We start from the raw sequence: 20,531 nt of genomic DNA on the forward strand, positions 1-20,531 counted from the left end.
TTACAGCCCCAGGACTCTCTGAACTTCAGGAGATTGAAAATGGTGTGTTGTTTTTTTTTTAAATAGAGGAAGTGTTTTTTTGAGTTATGAGAGCACAAAAGTCGCGGAAGAATGCTCTTAACCTTTAAATATGTCAAGGGAGACTTACTGAACTTTACAATAAAATCACCTTTTAGCAGACAAGGAGCTAAAAACGTTCAAGTCCAAATAACGTCACTCTTTCATAAGCTTCTGTAGATTCACTGGAACACAGTGGCCATCTTCAACTTCGTGTTCCTGGGATAACTATGTTTCTTTGTTAGCCATTCTTCTGCAACTTTGTTTTAATAATTCCTTTGAACCCAAGTCTTCTATCATAAGCTGCCTGGGATATTTTTGAAAGTAGGCAGTGTGTCAACTCCAGGGATGCGTCCCACGTGGGGTGCTGGACTAAATCCGCTGTCATAAACAGCCATGACGGTGTACACAGAGCATCGGGCTATTGTTCTCACACACTGGACACTCCGCAGTGCGAGACTGCGGTGGCTGAGGGCGGGGCAACTCTCCAGGTGAGCCCCGCGGTCACGTGTTGATCTTCTTGGGGGTGTTTTCGCCATTGCAACGTTAGGAGTCGGCGGCGGGGGGGTGGCGGTCTGGACGGAGCATGGCTATTCCAGTCAAGAGGCAGAACTCAAAAACTGGGGCCACGGGAGCGGTTTAAATCTGCAGAGAAGGCACTTGGGGGGTATCCCGCACGGTGGGGGTCCTCAGAAGCCTGAGAGGGGCTCTCCGTGGCTTCTGGGCGGGCTGGGCTGTGTACACAGCCTTCCGGGAGATGGCCGGCATTCTGGCAGCACCGGAGGGGAGAGGCATCCTTGGCACGTGGAGTGTCGCGCTCGGGTGCCAGCAAGCCCGCACCTTAGGAGTAAGCGCCACGCCCCAGAGGGAGGGCCACGCGCGACTCATCTGAGCCTCAAAACCAACTCCAAAACCCACAGGGGACACTGAGTCTACGGTGGGGTCCTCCCCAGTTAGAAGGGCTTGGGCTTTCTGCAGAGCTGCACGGACAAGTGTAGACCGAGATGATCAGTCTGCAACCGAGAGCCCCACTAAAGCAAGAACCGACACGCTTCGGAAGAAGATAACACAACACAGAGTCTCTTCGACGCGTCATCTGCAACGCCCAGTAGAAATAAAAAATTACTAGATATGCAAAGAAGCAGGAAAATGTGACCCACTGCTAAGAAAAAAAAGCAATCGGCTAAAACAGACCTCCAGGTGAGCGACAGGAAGTGGGAAGTGTCAGGTGTGAACGGGTATAATGTGAATTTCTATCAGACGCCGGTAACTTAAGGATGCACGTTTATGGCCCCGGAGCAGCCGTTACAGGAATAGAGACAGGTGCACCTAAAAAAGTCAGTGGGGGAAATAAAGCGGAATTCTCTGGCGCCCCAGTCAGAGGACTAAGAAAGGGATCTCTGGAAACCACAGAGCGTGGGAGGAGGTGTCGGCAAGGAGACAGTGGGAAAAGGGGCCCCCCAATTCTTGCATGAATCGACAGCAGTCCTGGGGTTACCCTTGACCTGCACACGTATGGGACACACCTAGCGAGCCGGAGTAAAGGGCCTGAAAACTGCACCGTGACATAAACCACCTCCAAGAACCAGGACTACACCCTGAACGGTGGGCGCACGGGGGAGGGCACGCAGACGGGACGGACGCCACAGCCACCGCCACCAGACAGCTCTCACAGGCTCCCTGACCAAAGACGAGACTCAACCGAAAACCTCAACGTCTTCCAGAGGGTTCTAAATCACCCCAGATACCACGGCAATATTCTAAGTGTCCAGAAAGCAATCCGAAATTACTTGATATTGAAGGAACCGGGAAAACCTAAGTCTTCTGGAAAAGACGACGCAGATCGCCCTCAGGAGGACGCAGAAGGTGTTCCCAGACAAGGGCGTTACGGCAGGTGTTGGAACCATGCTCCTTGAGGTAAGCCAACTCTCTCGAAATGGATGGAGAGAACCAGTGGGAATTTTGGAACTAAACAATACACGTGGCCAGCCAAATCAACCCTCAGAGAGTGATACGCCCCACAGAGCGCATGCCCTGCGAGGGCGCACGCGTCGCTCGCCAGCTCAGACCGGGACTCGGGGCCGTCGGACGAACGTGAACCCCTTTGGGGAAGTGAAATCGCGCAAGCATGTTCTCCAAACATATGGCATTACAAATCAATGACAAAGTGTCGTCTGGAAAATCCCCAAACGTTTGCAAATTAAACAACACGATTCTAAACAGTCCAAAGAGCAGAGGGAATTAAATCTCAGCAGAAATCAGAAAACATGTTGGACTGAATTAGAACCCATTTTGCAAATTTTGAAATGCTACTAAAGCAGCATTTGGGAGGGAGTCTGTAGCATTAAATGCTTAAACTGCAAAAGAATAAGGCCTTGAATCATGAGTCTAAGCTTCCACCTTGAGAAGTCTAGGAGCTCAAAACAGATTAAATCCAGACCAGGCACAGAAAGGAGACGAAGACGGGAACATAAATAAATACGACAAAAGCAGAAAGACAACAGGAAATATCACTGAAGCTGGTTAATCGAGAAAAGAGGAACAATACGGGTAAACCGGCCGTACTGAGCAGGGGAGAAAAGAGAATGCACAGACCACTGATACCAGGAGTGGAAAAAACAAGGGATTGTTACAGACCCCACAGGTGGACCCGGTGACAAAGCCAAGCCACGAACTGCAAGCCGCCAAATTTGACAACTTAGAGAAAATGGACCAATTCCCTGAAAGACACAAGTTGCCCAAACTTGGGAAGAAACGCACCCCGGACCCTCTCCGTACCTAGGAAGGGCCTTGAATTCACGGCCAGAACCCGTCCAACGAAACCCCAGGCCCAGACGGGTTCCCCGAAAGATTCCACCAAACCTTTGAAGAAGGAATACTACCAATTCCACACGATCTCTTTCAGAAAATAGAAGAGGATCAGATACTTCTCAGACCATTTTATGAAACCAGCATTATCCGACCCCAAAACCAGACAAAGACATACAAGAAGCCAAAGCTGCAGACCAATGTGTCTCAGGAGCAAACACACAAACATTCTCAACCAAGTATCAACAAACCGAATCCGGCAACATACAAACAGGACGATACGTGACATGACCAGGTGGAGTTTGTACCAGAAACGTGAGGCTGGGGTCGACCTACGACGTAGCGATTGCAGGACGAGGTATTTAGGCAAAGGACACAGGAATACAGACTTGAAGGGGCGCACGCACCACGATGTTCACAGCAGCACCCTCGACAACAGCCAGACTATGGGGACAGCCCGCATGTCCATCGACGGATGATGGATGAGGAAGACGTGGTGTTTATATACAGCGGAGTACTACTCAGCATCACAAAGAATGAAATCGTGCCATTTGCAACGACATGGATGGAGCTAGAAGGTAGTATTATGTCAAGCAAAGTAAGTCAGAGAAAGACAAATACCATATGATTCCACTCATATATGGAATTTAAGGAACATATGGGAAGGGGGGGAAGAGAAGAGAGGGAAACAAACCATAAGAGACTTAGATACAGAGAACAAACTGAGGTTGATGGAGGGAGGGGGTGGGGGACGGGCTAGATGGGGGATGGGCACGAAGGAGGGCACGTGTTGGGACGAGCACGGGGTGTCGTATGTGAGTGATGAGTCACTGGGTTCTGCTCCTGAAACCAATATCGACTTAATGAACTAGAATTTAAATAAAAATTTGAAAAAAAAAATAAAGAAATGTGACTCTGGTTCAACATTAAAAATCAGTCAACATTTTCCACAGATACAAGGCGCCCAGAGTAGTTGTGTCCACAGAGGCAGAAGTAGAGGGCAGGGCAGGTGTGGGGGCAGTGGATGGGGCAGGGGCAGGGCAGGAGGAGCAGGGGTGGGCAGTGTGAGGACCGAGTTCTCGAGTTCTCGTCTGGGAAGATGAAGGAGTCCTGAGGGCAGGTCGTGGGGACGGTCACACTGAAATGTGGGTGTGCTCAGTGCCATTGAAACAGACACTTAAAAATGGCTAAAATGGTGAATTTTATATTATATACGCTTTACCACAACAAAACACTAATCAATGTAATTCACCGTATTAACTAAGGAAGAAAAATCATACGATCACACCAATAATGGAGAAAAAGCATTGGACAAAATTCAGCATCCGTTCATGATAAACACCCTCAGCAAACTAGGAATAGAAGGGAAATTTCTTAATCTGATAAAGATCATCTACTAAAAACTTAACAAAAAACCTCATATTAATTATAAAGCACAAACACTTTCTCTCCAAGATCAGGAACGAGGCCGGGAGATTTTCTCTTCTGCTCAGATTACATATCAGAAGTCACAGCCGGTGCGATGAGGCAATAAAAGGAAATTACAGGCATACAGATTGGACAGGATGAAATAAAACTTTCTCTATTCACAGACGACAGGACTGCCTGCACAGAAAACCCCAGGGAACCCACAAAATTATTTGCAGAATCCATACGTGTACTTACCATGGTCACAAGACACACATCAACCCACGAACCCACTCACATTTCTCTATGCTGGCCGTCAACGACGGGAAAGAGAAAAAATTTTAAAAGCCCGTGTGCAATAACCCCAAACACGAATACCAAGCACGTCAGGATCTGTGTGCCGGCAGAGGCACAGTAACCGCGGCCAAGGGGACCTAACCGAACAGAGGGCTGCGTTGTACTTGGGGACCAGATGTCTCAGGGTTAAGATGCCGAGTCTCCCCCCACTGAGCCATACACTGTCCCAGTTTAAATCAAAACCCCTGCGGGCGTTTCTGTGGACGCTGAGAAGCTGATTCTAACATTTGCATAGAAAACAAAGGAACGAGAGTAGCACAGCGCTTCTGGGAAAGAACAGGAGGACCGAGGAGCCCTCTGTCTGGAACACCACCACCCCCCCCCCCCCCCCCCCCCCCCCCCCCCCCCCCCCCCCCCCGGCAAGGCTGCGGTGCCGGAGGCAGTCTGGGGGCAGGGACGGCGCAGACACGCAGACAGAGGAAGGTCTGGGCAGAGCCCCGCACGGGAGGTCAGGTGACTTTTGATGGAGGTGTCAAAAAACTTCAGCGCAGAGAACATCGTCTTTTCTCGAGCGGCACTGACCACTGGGATGTGAATATGTGAAAAGAAAAGAAAAGCATCCATAGCTCACCCCGTGGAAAAATGAACTCAAAACAGATCATAAACCTGCATGTGAAACATCAATGACGAAGATGATGGAAGGAACCGGGGAAGGGGATCTTCGTGAATTCCTAGACACAACACCAAGAGTGTGATTCGTTAAAACGTCTGATAAGTTGGAGTCTGTCAAAATGACAGCTGTTTTCTGTGACAAACAAGGTCAGGAAGATGCACAGATAAACCACAGGGGAGAAAATGCTTGCGAAGCACGTATCTGCACAGAGGACTCGTATGCAGTTTTCAAAACTCTCAAAATTCAGTAAGAAAACAAGTCAGTTTAAAACCTCTGGGGGCTCCGTCGGTGAAGCCTCCGACCTCGGCTCAGGTCAGAATCTCGCGGTTCGTGGGTTCGAGCCCCGCGCTGGGCTCTGCGGTGACAGCTCGGAGCCTGGAGCCCGTTTCGGATCTTGTGTCTCCCTCCCTCTCTCTGCCCCTCCCCTGCTTGTGCTCTGTCTCTCTCTCTCTCTCTCAAAAATAAATAAACACTAAAAATGAAAAAAATACGTAAATAAAAACTGGGCAAGGTACCGAAACCGACATGTCAGAGAAGGCGCACAGGCGCGGACAGAGCGTGGTGAGCCGCTCCACGGCACCGATCATTAGGGAAACGCAAACCAAACCTCAAGGTCCCACGGCACGCCCCTGGGGGCTAGAGGAAAACAAGGGTCGCGCCTACGACAGCAGGTGCGGGCAGCCGCAGAGCGCCTGGACGTTCCATACGGCACCTCCACTTGGGAAAAGCTTGGCCGTTTCCTAAAAGGTCGAACACCCTCCCGTATGACCCGGCAACCCGGCTCCCTCCTCAGGATTCACTCCGGAGAAATGAGAACGCACGTTCACACTGAAGCCTGAACCGAGGACGAGCTGCTGCTCAAACCTGGAAACGAGCCAGTGCCCCTCACCGGGCAAACGGATACACAGACGTGGTCCAAGCTTCAACGGAATCCTCCATAAAAGGAGGAAGAGCTCTCGACTCAGACAACAGCGAGCACCGTGGTAAGTGACAGAAGCCAGACTCGGGAGGTGACGCCCCGTGAGGCTCCATTTACGTGACATTCTGGAAAAGGCGCGAGGCTGGGAGGAAAACAGATCCTGGGACGGGGCATGCCTGCCCCAAAGCAACAGGACAAGACAAGGCTTTGGGGCGACAAGACTGGCCGCGATGCTCTGAGCTGTGGTTACGGGGCTGTGTGCGTTTGCCAGAACTTGGAAGGAAGCAAAAAGAAAGTGATTTTTACTAGGTGTAGATCTTAAATTTTTTTTTAAGTTTATTTATTTTGAGAGAGCGAGCGTGTGTGCACGCGGGAGAGGGGCAGAGAGAGAGAAGGAGAGAGAATCCCAAGCAGGCTCCAGGCTCTGAGCTGTCAGCACAGAGGCTGATGCGGGGCTCGAACTCACAAACCGCGAGATCATGACCTGAGCTGAAATCAAGAGTTGGACGCTTAACCGACTGAGCCCCCAGGAGCCCCTCTAGGGGTAAACTTTAAAATAAAGGTTTCTGGCAGGACCCGGGGGGTGCACGAGGACCCCCAGAGCGTGGACGCACACGGATGACAGAAACAGCTCCCAGCCCCGGGACGAGGACCCTCCCGGGAGGAGAGCAGCTCTTGTTGCCTTAAAACCACAGATCGGGGGTCCTGGTCTCCCCACGAACGCCACCGTTCTGTGGTGTGCGCGTCACAGAGCCCTCGCGCGGCGCCCGGGGCCGTCCCAAGCACCCCAAGTGTCCTGACTCCCTGGGCCGCGAGCCGCCACCCGCAGCTGGTGGACAAAGAAATGAGGTGCAGGTCATGTCGCTTGCCCAGGGTCCTGCGGCTGGCCAGCGGTGAGGCCTCCGTGCTGCGTGCCCCCGAGGGGCCCTACTGCCCCCCTGCCCCTGCCCCGCCCCCACACCAGCCCAGGGTGATGACGCAGGGGTGCGGTCCCGCAGGCTGCAGGGGAGCAGCCTCCTGGCTGGACCCGAGGAGCCCGGCCCTCACCAGATGGCACCAGGCCGGGCCGGCCACACGGCCCCTAGTGGCTGCACCTTTGCCGGTGGCTGCTGGGGACGGCAGGGGTCTCCGGGGCCCAGGCGGAGCCCAGGGCCGTGAGCTTGGCAACACTGTGCTCCTCTGGGTGTGGGAGTCAGGCCCTCGTCCCCTGTGCCTCCTGGGCCCCCAGCACCTGCCTGGCTCTCGGTGCGAGTGGAGGAGAGACGGGGCTGCCGGGCTTTGAGCTCCCCGCGAATGTTCCCAGGACCCCTCGGGTCCTTCCGGGCCATTGGGCCTTCAGGAGGACCATGAGAGGGGACCTGGCGCCCCCCAGGGCCTTCACGGGGTGAGGTCTCCGAGCGCCCTCAGCTTGGTTCCTGACGTACTCACTGACACGTAATTCGGTCATGAAATTACCCCTCAGTCCACAGCTCCACGAGCTCTGATAAAAGCCCTGAACGTAAGGGACACCAGTCAGGAGGCAGGACACTGATGGCCCAAAGTCGACCCCGCCCCCAGCCCGTCAGCCACTCATCTGTCCCCAGTGCTGTCCCTTTTCTGGAACGTCGGTGGTTTTCTGACGGTGCTGCTTTCGCTCAGCACGTTCCTTCGGGGACCCCGACGCTTCACGGGCGAGGAAAGGCCCGAGACCCCGCAGACGAGGGCGGACAGCAGTCAAACCTGGACCCAGGAAGTGGGAGTGGGCGAGATTTAATGGGGACGCAGAGCCCTTCCCGACTGACGGCCGAGTGCTGGCGGTGGGGACGGCTGAACCGGTAATCTGCTGTGTGTGCGTCACCACAATGGAAAACAAGAAAGGCTTCAGATGCCTTTTCTCCTCGTAACACAAGCCGCTGGGAGACCAGATGGGGTGTGTGGCTGTTCCTTCTGTGCTGGAGGGAAACAAAGCCCCGCCACCCCCCCCAGCCCTGACATCATGAGCAGGTGGGATACCCTCCCCCCACTGCCAGGCACCCCCCCCCCCCCAGGACCGCCTGTCCTGCAAGCCTGTCCTCCCTCGGTGGCCACTCTGCCCTTGGGCAGTGCCCGGCTTTGACAGCTGGCTCGCAGCCTTCACGGCGATTGCCCTTTCCGGCCCAGCGTCTAACTGGAAACCCCGCGTTGGGCTTACCGGCCCCGTCTCTTTAATCCCCAGGGCACTGGCCCTGATTTCAGGAGGTCCCTCACTTAGGAGGCGGAAGGGGACCCATGCTCTGGCGGGGCCGCTGCGCCCTCAGTGCCCGGGGGGGGGAAGTGATGGTACCAGCTGGGAGCTGGGCACTCTGGCATCCGCCGCGTCCCCCACCGCACTGTCACGTTGGTGGGGACCCTGCGGCTCGCTACCCTTTACCCACGAGAGTGCCAGCATCACTGAGGCCGGCCGGCCGCGACCACCGGGCCTGTGGCTCACAGGCAGGGGCAGGAACAGAGAATCGAGGTGCCACAGGACAGAGGCCCTGAGAAAATGCCTCCTGGTCTAATTTTATTGGATCCAATTTTCTCCCACTTTGTGGAGGCAGGTCCTGGCTGCCTCTGCCCCCGCGGAGCCACGTCAGCCCTTGAGGGCCGCGTGACGGAGCTGCCTCGGCTCTGGGCAGGGGGGTGCGGGGCGCCAGCTCCTCCCCCACGCCCCTGCTCCTCGGGAAAGACGGTGTATCCCTGCCGGGGACACGCCTGTCTAGGAAGGTGAACAAAGGAGCAGGGAGCCCCCAGGAGCAGGATCCTTCGGCCACGCAGCTGCTGCGAGGCCCGCAGGGGCTGGAAACAGCAACAATGAAGTGACAGCTCCAGAGCCCTGGCTGGTGCCCACCAGGCTCCCCGGCTCCTGCCCTGCGCTCGGAGGGGGGGCCGTCCCCGCCTCAGCTCCCCCGCCCCTGCCCTCGCCCGGGCACGGCGATGCGCGCGGGGTCGCTCTGCCCCGGGAGGCTTCCGGGCTCCCTCCGGCCCTGCCCACGGAGCAGATTTCTCCGAGGGCGGACACACTTTGCCGCTGGTTTGAGCATCACAGAGACCATACATTTACCAAAAACCAGCACAACCAGGTCTCCCCGGAGGCAAGGCCCTACCGCCCCCAGGACATTCGCCAGGGACAGGGCAAGACCGCCTCGGGGCACCACGTGAGCGCTCGCTTGGGTCCCTGGGATTCTGCCCAGTCATGCCCCTCAGCACCGAGGGCTGGGGTGACCCTGATCCTGGGGACCGATGCGCACGGCACCTGTTAGAGAAGGATGGGTTCTGAGCTTCCCTCACCAGCGTGCTGCACACGCCGGTCCCCCTGATCCTGTGCCCCGAGCAGCACAGAGGCCTCCCTACTTTTGACAGAAAAGATGGGGTCTCCCAGACCACCTGCTGTTAACTGAGCCGCACAGACAGCCTGCCGTGTGGACAGGATGCTGCACGGGCACACGGTCAAGTACAGCTGCGTGTGCTCGTGTACGTGTGCATGTGTCTGTGTGTGCGTGTGCAACCTGTGTGCACGTGTGCTCATGTATGTGTGCAAGTGTCTGTGCACGTGTGTTTCTGTGTGCAAGCACACACGTGTGTTTATGTGTAATACGAGCACATACGTGTCTGCGTGTGCCTTTTTGCATGTCGATGCACATGCGTGTGCGCGTCCGTGTGTCTCTGGGTATCTCCACATTCATGCATGTGTCTCTGTGTGTGCACCTGTATGTGTTTGCCTACGCGTGGCCACAGTCCCCAGGCTTTAGAACACTGGTCCGGAGGTCAGCGCCTCCCCTCCCTCCTTCTCTAACTGGGAGAACACATGGGGACAACATGAGTCTAGGGAGCTGGGGTCGGCACCAGGCAGAGCTGGCGACCAGGTTAGCGACCGCCTTGGGGCAGGCGGCATATTTGCTGCTGAGTCCTGGGTCAGGCTGGGGGCCGCCGGGATTATGAGGCTGGACAAGCCCCCGGCCAGGTCAGATCTGAACCAGACGCACAACCCCCCCAGGCGTCTGCCACCTCGGTCACCGGTCCCCTCGGCTCACCGTCTTTGGAACTCGCCGCACTCAGTGCTCAGGACGCATTCGCCGGAGGGATCGGCATCCCACCCGAGCAGCAACAGAGAGTGTGGCTGAGGTCAGAGCAGGGACCCGGCAGGGCTGCGTGGGACCCAACACGACCCGGCCCAGGGCAGATCCACAGGAGCAGGGCCACCTGTGCGGCCCGCTGCCCAACCCCGGGCAGACACCTGCACGAACGGTGGAGGCGAAGGTTCTCAGAGGAGCTTTCTAAGGGGAGGGCCCCTCGGTGGCTGGCACACACGCGTCTTTCACTCAGGACGGCTGCACTGGAACCAACGGTGCGTTGGAAAGACTGAGTCCAGTTCCCTCCTAGGGCCAGAGGAGGGACCGGATTAGGGAACGTGGCAAGCTCCGTGGGCTCCTCCTGCCAGACGCCCTTGTCAACTCGGGGCCCAGGGCCTGGGGTCTCCGCTGGCCCGGCCGTGGCCCTGCCCTCTGTACAAGCTCCCCTCGGTCCAGCTCCAGGCTACCTGCTCAGATAACGCCAAGACGTGTTCGGCAATCATTGTTCTAAGCTGCTCACATATCTGACTGAACCACCTCATTTCTAAGCACTAGGTTCTGCATGTAAGTGCCCAGCATGGGCTCGTGCGCATGGTGGGGAGGGGCGGCGGGGGGGGGGGGACGCTGGTGGCCTCCTGGGGGACACACAGGCTGGGAGAGGCCCCCGTTTTGGAAAGAGGGACCATTCGCTCGGCCAACGGCTGCACACCTCCACCATGGCCGGTGAGAGGGCGACGCACGGATGGACGCAAGCACCCAGCCCCTGCCAGGCAGACGTCGCTGCTTAAAAGCCAGTGGACGTTCACCCCCCATCCTGCCAAGCGGCCCAGAGGCCCGAGGGGGGAACGTCAACCGGGGGCACCTCTCCTGAGACGGAGGGGTCGTGTAGAAGGGCCCGGCCACACTCCTGCCGTCCGCCCTGGGCCGTCAGCACGGAGGGAAGGGCGCCTGGAGTGAGCCCTATCAGTCCTTCCCAGCACAAGGCTGCGGCCGATCTGGGGGGCGTCAGGAAGCCAGCGAGCGTTTGGTAAATGCTGGGGCAGCACTATGTCCGTGGGTGCAGAAGTGGGGCCTGTCCGTAGTCAGTGCTCAGCAGACATCCTGGACGAATGACACGCCCTGGGCAGTGTGGGCGTGGCACCCTCTGAGCACAGGGACTCAGAGAGACGGCCCTTTGAGAGGTGAAGCAGTGTCACTGAGGCGTCTGATCGCGTGGGGCCAATGGAGAGGACGCTTTGGGGGGGGGCGTGCCCAGTCTGCTCTGCTGTGGTTTGTTTTTGACGATCCAAACCCGACCACTCCCGGCCAAGGAGAGCCAAAGGGGCGGGGGTCCGAGTGGAGGCGTCTCCTGGGGTGGGGGCAGCGAGTGCTACTGACTCGACTTGCTGACCTGAACGGCCACATCATACCTTCAAAGGCAGGCGGGAGTGGCCCCGGGGCCCAGCCGAGCGAGACAGGGGCAAGGGAGAAGACTCGGCCCCGGGAGGAGCGGGGACAACTTCCCACCGTTCACTGCATGCGGCCCTGCGCGCCCTCGCCTCCTGTGCAGATAGGCGGCTGGGCTCTACTCATTTCCCTGCTACGTGTGGCTGGGGTGGGGGTGCCTCTCCACGCAGGGGACCCCGTGGCCACAAGTTCTCAGTGCAGGTGTGGGGGGGGCCACTCGTGGTGGGTCAGCCAGAGCCCAGGGAGTGACGTACAGATGACAGTTCCTACCCCACTCCCAGCATGAGTCCTGCCGGGCCCTGTGGAAGGACAGCCCCATGGGGACAGTGGCCCCCGGCCCCGCCCACCGTCCCCACCCCACCTGCACCTCCGTGGCTACCCGGTCCCGGGGCCGTGACACCGTCCACGGTGGCATTTCTGTCCTGGCCTGAGAAACCTTGTCTCCAGGGCCAGAACCCCCCACCTGCCAGGAGGCCTTGTCGGGGCCGATTCCCGGGGAGGGCTCCCGCCTGGGCTCTCGCGACACCTTGCTCGGACCCTCGGGCTCCTCACGCGGGCCCCCCACCCGCCACCACGCCCAAATGCCGGAAGCCCTTCCCAGCAGAAGCAACTTTTCACCAGCACCAGTGCTCCTGAACGCTGCCGCGTGCAAGCCCTTCCCACACGCTTCCTCCTCGATCCTCTGCCACTTGAGGCCACGGCTGTGATCACCCTGGTTCACAGACGGGAAAACCGAGGCTCACCTAAGGAACCGGCCCCACAGGGCATCAGGCTCGGCTCCACCTCCCAAGTTGTGAGCAGGGGGCAGAGCAGCCAGGAGGCCCGGGGAGGGGGGGGAGCAGTGCTGACCCCCGGGGGCTCTGCTGCAGAGGAGAGGGACCCGGCCTCTTGGGGTCACACAGCCTTTTCAGAAGCCGATGAAAGGAATGGGCTCCGGCATGCACACCGGGGTCTGGAGACGGCTGAGGCCCATCCGTGGACCCTCAGAGACCTCGCTGATCTGAGGGCCCAGCCCCCTTGGATAGAAGGAGGGGATGAGATGGGGGGCAAGGTCTGGCCGCTCTGGAGTGCAAGGTGGGAAGAGGGGGGCAGGCTGATCCTGAGGACCCCCTGCCCCCCATCTCCTTCCCAGCTTCCGAGTAAAAGTTCCCGGTGACGTTCTCTAGCGCGCTGTCCCAGAGGGGGACACAGACTGGAAACTACTTTTGGGGTGGGGGAAAGAGAAGCCCGCAGCTTCCCTGAGGGAGAGCCTGCCGACCGTGGCCCCCCCGCGAGACCCCCGTTTCTTCCCAGCCCTCCTCCCGCGCGAAGCGGCCGCTCACCTGGATGACGACCTTGATCGTGGCAGTGCCCACTATGGGGGTGCACACCAGGCCGCCGGGTGATGGCCGTCGGCGCTGCGGTTCTGCTGGCCCATGGTGAAGGGCATGGGCAGGGCCAGCAGGCCCGAGGCCAGCCAGATGGCACTGATGAACTTCTTGGTGCGGCTGCGAGACATGAGGGTCTTGGCCTTGAAGGGGTGGCAGATGGCCAGGTAGCGCTCCACGCTGAGGCTGGCCACGTTGAGGGCGGTGGCGTAGGTGCAGGCATCGCGCAGGAAGTAGTAGCCGCGGCAGCCGGCGTCGCCGAAGGCCCAGGGGTGGTGCACCCAGATGAAGTTGTACAGCTCCACGGGCATGGCCAGCATCAGAATGAGCAGGTCGGAGAGCGCCAGGCTGCCCAGGTGGTAATGCACCGTGCTCTGCAGGCTCTGGAGCGACTTCTTGCGCGCCAGCGTGAACGCCGTCACCGAGTTGCCCACGGTGCCCACCGCGAAGAGCGCCAGGTACACGGCGGTCACCAGCACCTTGGAGTAGATGTCCGTGTTCACATCCAGGTCGCTGCTGGGCGCCGCTCGGAGGCGCTCGGACTCGTTGCCCGAGCCGTTACCGAAGCCGGGGACCAGGAGCGCCGCCTCCAGCCCCGAGGGTGGCAGCGGGAAGGGCTTGGCGCCCGGCGCGCCCCGCGGACCCGGCGCCGAGCCGTTGAGGCGCATGGTGGGCGCGGCGCCGGCGGGGACCGAGCGGAGGAAGCCGGCGGGGTGGGCGCGAGACCGAGAGCGGGCGCGCCGTCCAGCCGGAAGCGCCACCCGGAGCGCCCGAGGCGCGCCGGCCGCAGGGCGGCGGGGGGCCGGGCCGCCCTCCCGCTCCCCGCCGGCCCGGGCTTCCTCCCCCGACCTCCGGACCCCGCGGGTCCCGGGCGCGCGGAGAGCCTGTGGCGCCGAGCGGAGCGCACGCACGGCCGCCCCGGCGCGCTCACTCCCTCGCCTGCGCTCGCCTCCCGCGCGCTCTCCGCGCACACCGCCCGCCGCGCCCGCGCCCTCCCGGGCTCCGCGCCTCGGCTCAGCGGGCGACGGCGCGGCGCGCCCGGCGGCGGGGGCGGGGCGGGGGCGGGGGCGGGGGCGGCCCGGGCCTCGGCCCCGCCCCGCCCCGCCCGAGTGCCGCTCCCGCCCGGCCCCCGGGGGCCGGGGAGGGGACAGCGGTTCTCTCCAGGCACCTCTCCTAGGGCACGCCCCTCCTTCCCCGCCTTCCCAACTTCTCGGGCCCCCCACCCGCCCCAGGGAGGGAACTGCCCCCTGGTCGTTTGTAGCTGGTTCAGGGAGGGGTGAGGGAGGTAAGCCCCGTTGGCGAGGCTGGGGCGCTGCCCTTCCCTCGTGGGCGCCCAGGCGGCCTCCAGCACAGCTGGGTGGGAGTGGTGAGTGAGGGGGGCAGAGAGCACCCTCCCCCTGCAGGCTGGGTTCCTGCACCTGGCGCCCGGGGGCGGGTGGGCACCCCCCGGCGTGTGGGCACCCCCCCCCCCCCCCACCTTATGGCCGCCTGGATTTGATCATCACAGGTCATGGTCCCAGCCCAGGCCCAGGGGGGTTGGGAAGGGTGGCCCTGGGGGTCACAGTCAAGGCCTTGTCCTGTGTGGACCCGGCTGCCTGTGCTAATAGGAACCCTCAGTAGGCCTAGGGGGTTGAAGGAAGGGAGCGAGACCTAAGAAGCTTGCCCAGACCCCAGACCCTGGCCCACACCTGCCCACGGCGAGTGCATTGGGTCTGTGTTTGTTCCTCTGTGACCTGGCTGTGGGCCGGCCTGGTCCGCGGAACCTGATGGTCTCGTCCGGGGTCCCAGCACAGAAAAAAACGCGCTTCAAAATGTAGCGTTCAAAGACACCACAAGCGTCTCTTCGCCGGAAGCCAGCATAGGAGGCTTAATCGTGGCCCTGCTCCGTGGTGCCTGGGCATCGGCTTTAGCTTCTCTGTGCCTCAGTTTGTCATCTGTAACGTGGGAATGGCGGTTGCACAGATGCTCCCTGGGGCGTCTGGGGCGGGGGCTTGTCACGCACGTGGGCTGCGCTGGCCCGCCGTGGACACTCAGCAAACGCCTGCGGGGTGGGAGTTGCTGAGGGTGGTGCGGTGGCTTCGGAGGGTGTGAGGGGCCCAGGCCGACAAAGGTTGCAGGAGAACCCCTCCGGGTTAGCTGAGCTTGTTCTCTGGAAGACAAGCCCACCAACGAAGTAAACGGGTCTGGGGGCTGGGGCACAAAAGGAGGTGATCCGGCCAGACCACGCTGCCGTGCCAGGGGCTCGCTGCTATCTCGGCACACAGGTAACACGGGGCCCCACCATGGCCCGTGCGGTGCGGTCGCCTCTCCCAGGAGCCTCCCAAGGGGAAGGGACCAGCCAGTGACCGCGGGGGCCTGGCCCTTTGCCGGCCAGGAGCCAAAGCTGCTCAGGACGTTGCTGGTGGAGACGTGCCCTGGCCCAGCTGCTTAAGCTCACTGTTTGGTTTTTAAACCCCTGACCTTTCCGTTAAGCTGGCCTTCTTTTCAAAGATTTCTTTCCGAGCCAGCCTAGGAGCTTAAAAAATCATAAAAGTCAACTTAGCACAAATATTAGGACAAGGCATTTGCTTAAAACCGTGGAGGAAATGTCACTTGAAAGGCCTCGTTCTACAAAGAGGGCGGCAGGCCCTCCTGGGGGGGGCTCCCTGGCAGCCGGCTTGGAACCACTCTTCTGCGTACTGACAGCCCGGACGGCACGGAGGCCGGAACCTTCCAACTGGTTCGGCCCCTTCTCTCTGACTTCCCCTGACGTGAACACTTCCTAAACAGCTGGGACCCTTTAAAGAAAGTGTTGGCAAGGTGCGGGGAGGGCTGATCCTGGGTCCGGCTGTGTCTGTGGGCGACCCGGCCGTGCCCTTGGCGGGTGCCCGGCCCCCGGGCTGACAGGCTGAAGCCTGGTACTTGGCTGGCTTTGGGGGAGCGGGGGCCTGTTGCCCTGCCCCCATGCCCCGGATGCTGCGTGTTGGGGGGGGGGGCGGGAATCGGCTGTCCCCTGTGCACTGAGGCCCCCGAGCCACCCGCCCCACAGCCGTGGGGGAAGTGGGGGGTACTCACCCGTCTCAGGAGTGAAGGTCCTGGTTGGGGAATAGGAGTGTTTTTCTGGCTACAGGAATTTGGTCCCTGGGTCACAGGCGCCCTGGGGCCCCTTCTGCTTTGCAGGTGTCCCTCTCTCTCCCCTGGGCCCCGTCGGCCGTCGGGCAGCTCTTGCTGGCAAGAGACATCTTCTAAATTAGAAATGAAAAAGTTAACGGCAGTACCGTGTCGGTATATCATGATGTTTCCTGCGGGGGGCGGGGGGAGAACGTTCCTTTGGAGGCACTGAGGAAGCGTAATGTGTGTGTGTGAGTGTTCGCTGTAGATCTTCTCATCCGTGGCGTGGAAATGGCATATGTTGCAGAGCGTACAGCATTCCAAGGAAACTTGTAAAAATAGGGCAACACACGTGCAAGTGTGAGCGAGGAGTGAGCGCGATCCGGCCGAGGGGCCGGGGAGCCTCCCTCTGCCCGGGTGCCCGTGTGCTCACGGCACATCCCGGCTGCGGGCACGTCCGGCCGTCCGGCCCCCGGCCCCTGGAGCTTCGCCGCCTGGCCCTCGCCCCTCCCGTCCTCCTGGTGACGCACCCGCCCCTCACGGGGTCTGTGTGCATGTGTGTGCGCGTGCGCATGCCCACGTGTGTCGGGCACCCAGGCACGGGGGCTCAGAGGGTCTCCACCGGCCAGCCCACCTGCTGCCCCTGCCCTGAGGCCCCCTGGGCTGGGCGTGTGGTCGCAGAGACAGCGGAGCCCAGAGCGAGAGCCAGGAGGGCCCCGGAGGGGGCTGCGTGCGTCCAGCGTGACCCCTTCCCGGAAGCCGCCGCTCAGGCTCGTGGCTGGGCTGCACCTTCTTGGTGAACGTGCATTAGAGCCACCGAGGACGCCTTCACAAAAGGGTGCTGCGTGGGCCCTGGCCGCCCCCCCCCCCCCCCCCCGCCCCTGGGCTCCCTGGGGACAAATGCTGCAAAGAGACTTCGTTTCCACCGACCGGAGGCCTCTCCGTAGGGCTTCCCCTGCAGCCACCGTCCAGTTTGCCACCTGTCCAGCACTTACTGAGTGTGGTCAGCGCCCGACGACAGGAGGCCACTTTCCCAGAGCTCACGGCACACCGTGTGCACAGCGCCAAGCGCACAAGTGTTTTCCGGTGGAAGGTGACGGGAGTGACGGGAGGAGGGCCGGGGAGCCCGGCTGGCAGGGGGGACATGGGTGGTCTGGAAAGAGCTCCGCGGCCAGAGGTGAGGAAGGAGAGGCGAGGCCGCGGGGGCGCGGCGGGTGTAGGTGTGGGGGTTTATTCCCCGTGCGCTGCGGGCTCCGTGCAGAGATCTGCACGGACGGCTGAGCTCGTGGCTGCAGGTCAGGGGTTGGTTCCCTCAGGACCGTCGCCCCACATCTTCACAGGCGTCACCCTGCACAGCAGCCAGCCTAACCGGAGATTCGTCAAGCAGAGCCACCGCCGAGAAGGGCAGGTGGGGAGCCCCGGAGGCCCTGCGCCAGCCAGCGGGAGCCCCGTGTGGGACACTGAAGGCTTCTCCAAGGAGACGCGCAAGGAAGCTGGTGATTTGCAGGGAGGGGCCCGTTGGCTCACCTCCTAGGAGATGAGAAAGTCTGACTTCCAAGGCCTGTCAGTGCCGCGCGGTTCTCCACGAGTGTCCTGGGGGGCTCCCCATGGCTTCACCGCGGGCCCCAGAGGGTGCCGGTTACACTTGCCTTGGAAGCTGCGGTCCAGCGTCTCTGGCCCAGGTTTGGAGCTGCTGGGGTGACACTCCCACCGGAGGTCGCTGCCGCCCTCCCCTCCCCCCTCCAGGTCATGCTGGAAGGAGGGTCCCTAATTTGTTCTGGGCAAAGACACACACACACCTATGCGCACGCACACGCACACACACGTGCACACACACACACAGCACGTCTGACACAGAAGGACCAACTTCCACCTGCTCAGTGTGCAGAGAGGCGGGGTGCCGTCACCTCATCCCAGGGGCCTGGGTTTTTATGCCTCTTATAAATGTGCTGATTTGCGGTTGAATTTCCCAGGCACGCCTGTGAAAGTAGCAGGAATTTAAAGCCGAAAGGATCCCTTTCGGCTAATGTGAGGCTTCCGCTTATTGCCGGGAGGAAGGGGGACGGGGATTCGCGGATTCCATAGCGCGCTGGCTGTCTGACGGCGGGGTGCGGGGACCCCTCCCCATGCCCCCCCCCACCCCGGCCCCAGGCACCTCCCTCGGCTTCACCAGGCAGGCGGCACCGGGCCGGGCTGGGCAGCTAGGTTCCCACCTCTCTTTCCTCCGCCTTCCCGTCTTCTCTCCTCCTTGGCGGGGAGGATGGAGTTTTGCATAAACATGATGCTCCCGCTTCCAGCTTTCTCTGCGGATCCGAAGCACACGCTCCCTTTGTCTGTAATCAGGACTTGTAGTTGCCTAGAAATATTTAAATAGAACAGTCTCTCATCTTCCAGTGACTTCATACAAGTTCCAGAAATAAAACCTGAACGGGAGCCTTCTTTGTCATTCCTGCCTCGAAGCTCCGATGTTCAAGGCAACACCCTTTCCAAATGCAGCCAGGTGCCCCGGGGAGGCAGGGGGGGGGCCGCGGGCAAGTGAACTCCAGAGCCTAGAGCCTAGGGCGGAGGAGGGGTCCCACAGAAGCGCACAGCAGGCCGGGCAGCCCGTGGGTTCCGGTGCGGCCCCCACGGCAAGTTGGGGACCCCAGACAGCCGCGGCCACGGGGTCATCGGCAGGTATCCCTGCGTCCCTCCGCCCTCCACCCTGAGTCTCCCGGCTCTGCAGGCAGACATGCCGTGGGCATGCGCTCTGGCCGCGGGCGTGCAGAGAAAGGCGCCCACTCCAGGTAAGGCCTCTTCTGGCTTCTACGTCCCGGCACGCGCTCGTGGCCGTGGGACCCCAGGTTGGAAGCTGTGGGGGAGATGCCCAGCAGCAAGAGAGAGGGTGCTGGAACCCCTCTTCCCCGCGACCCCCCCTCCCTGGGATCCCCCGCCCCCCTCCGTCCATGAGACCCCCTCCCACCTCGCTGGGGGAGGGGAGCATTAGCACGGGGAGGAAACGCGTTCCTGGGGAAATGATCAACGAACACACGCTCCGATTATGCGTGCCTCGCAGACGGACAGGATCTGCTGAGATCGCGAGTACACGCTCACACTGCTACGAACCGCACGCTCACGCAGCCCCGCACGCACACGTGTGCACACGCGCTCACACACACACACTCGGACGCGTGCGCACACGCACGACGCTGCTTTCGTCACGACAGCACGACTCTGCGGGATTCTCTGTGCCTGCTCTGTTCCCAGTGCTTCTCCCGCCTGAACCTGCTCGCTCCCGGCACACACGGCCGCGTCGCACACGGGCTGTCACGCACAGTGAGCGTGACGGCTGCGAGGCGCGGTGGCTTACTCGCCTTCCAAGGCCGCTCGATGGCGCTGAGCAAATCGTCTGGCCGGCGACATCCCTCGCGGCCCAGAAGCTCCGAGTCTGGCTTCTGTCATCTCGTTCCAAACACCGCTCCTGCGTAGCAGCCTGGGCCTCTGGATGGGAAATCTGTTGCTCCTTTGTTAGCCCTCACAACGGGCCAAACAGCGCTGCTCTGCCGGGGACAGCTGGCGCCGACCCCGCGGGGGACATGTGCTGGCCTGGCTCGTCCAGACCCCTGGCTCCCCCAGGCTGGCCCTGCCCTCTCCCGCCCCCAGGAAACCAGAGACCCCATTCCCACTGCCCCGGGGGCGCAAGCTGGACCCTCAGACCCCTCCCCACTTGCTGGGAAGGGCAGACGCTCTTGGTTGCGGTCGCCGAACTGCTTCCGGGGACGCTGCTCTGAGCCCTGAGTCCCGGGGCGCCTGGAGCCTGCCCACCGCCCCCACGCCCCCAGCCTGCTGTCAGTCTGGTTCCACTGGGCTTTCCGGCACCTGCAGTCGAGCACTTCAGATGTCACTTGCGGGTTCTGGTGCCCCTCGATCCCCCGGCCCTTGTCGGGAAATGAGGACAGAGGCACGCACCAACGGACTCCCGCCTTCTCTGGAAATTTCAAGGCTTGATGATGAAGACATTAGCTCCCGAGACACTTCGGTCTGCCGGGAGCCGAGTGGGGATAATTTGCTTCTTCCTGTGACAGCTGACGATTCGCTTCATAGCAGCACGTCACCGTCTCCGACTGACTTGCCTACACAGCCCGGTCACTCGAGAAAAACACGCTTCTGAGAAAATACAGTTGGAGGCTCCCAGTGCTATGTCCTCCCCAGTTCACCAGCAGCCCTGCCCTCGGCGTCCACCTGAGCCCCCGAGCAGCCCGGTCCCGGTCTCTCCGCGGGGCCCTGTCCTCCCTGGGCCTGCGGGGCGCCGTCCTCCCGGGGCCCGTCCTCTGCGACCTGGTGGCACCGGGCGGTCAGCCCCCCCCACCCCCCGCGGTCTCCCCTCAGTAAGCTAAGGGGAGTCACCCCGAGGCCAA

General features: G+C 60.9%; 1 protein-coding gene across 1 annotated transcript in view; it reads right to left on the minus strand.

Annotated features, from left to right (window-relative positions):
* NTSR1 (neurotensin receptor 1) overlaps positions 1 to 13,739 on the minus strand; it is a 45,932-nt gene extending 32,193 nt beyond the window's left edge. Inside the window, 2 exon segments of the mRNA XM_042930461.1 lie at positions 13,000 to 13,058; positions 13,061 to 13,739. Of these exon segments, the coding sequence (XP_042786395.1) occupies positions 13,000 to 13,058; positions 13,061 to 13,712 (711 nt within the window). The 5' untranslated portion in view covers positions 13,713 to 13,739.
* Positions 13,740 to 20,531: the final 6,792 nt, after the last annotated feature.

This window comes from Panthera leo, chromosome A3 (genome assembly GCF_018350215.1).
Source record: "Panthera leo isolate Ple1 chromosome A3, P.leo_Ple1_pat1.1, whole genome shotgun sequence".
NCBI lineage: Eukaryota > Metazoa > Chordata > Mammalia > Carnivora > Felidae > Panthera > Panthera leo.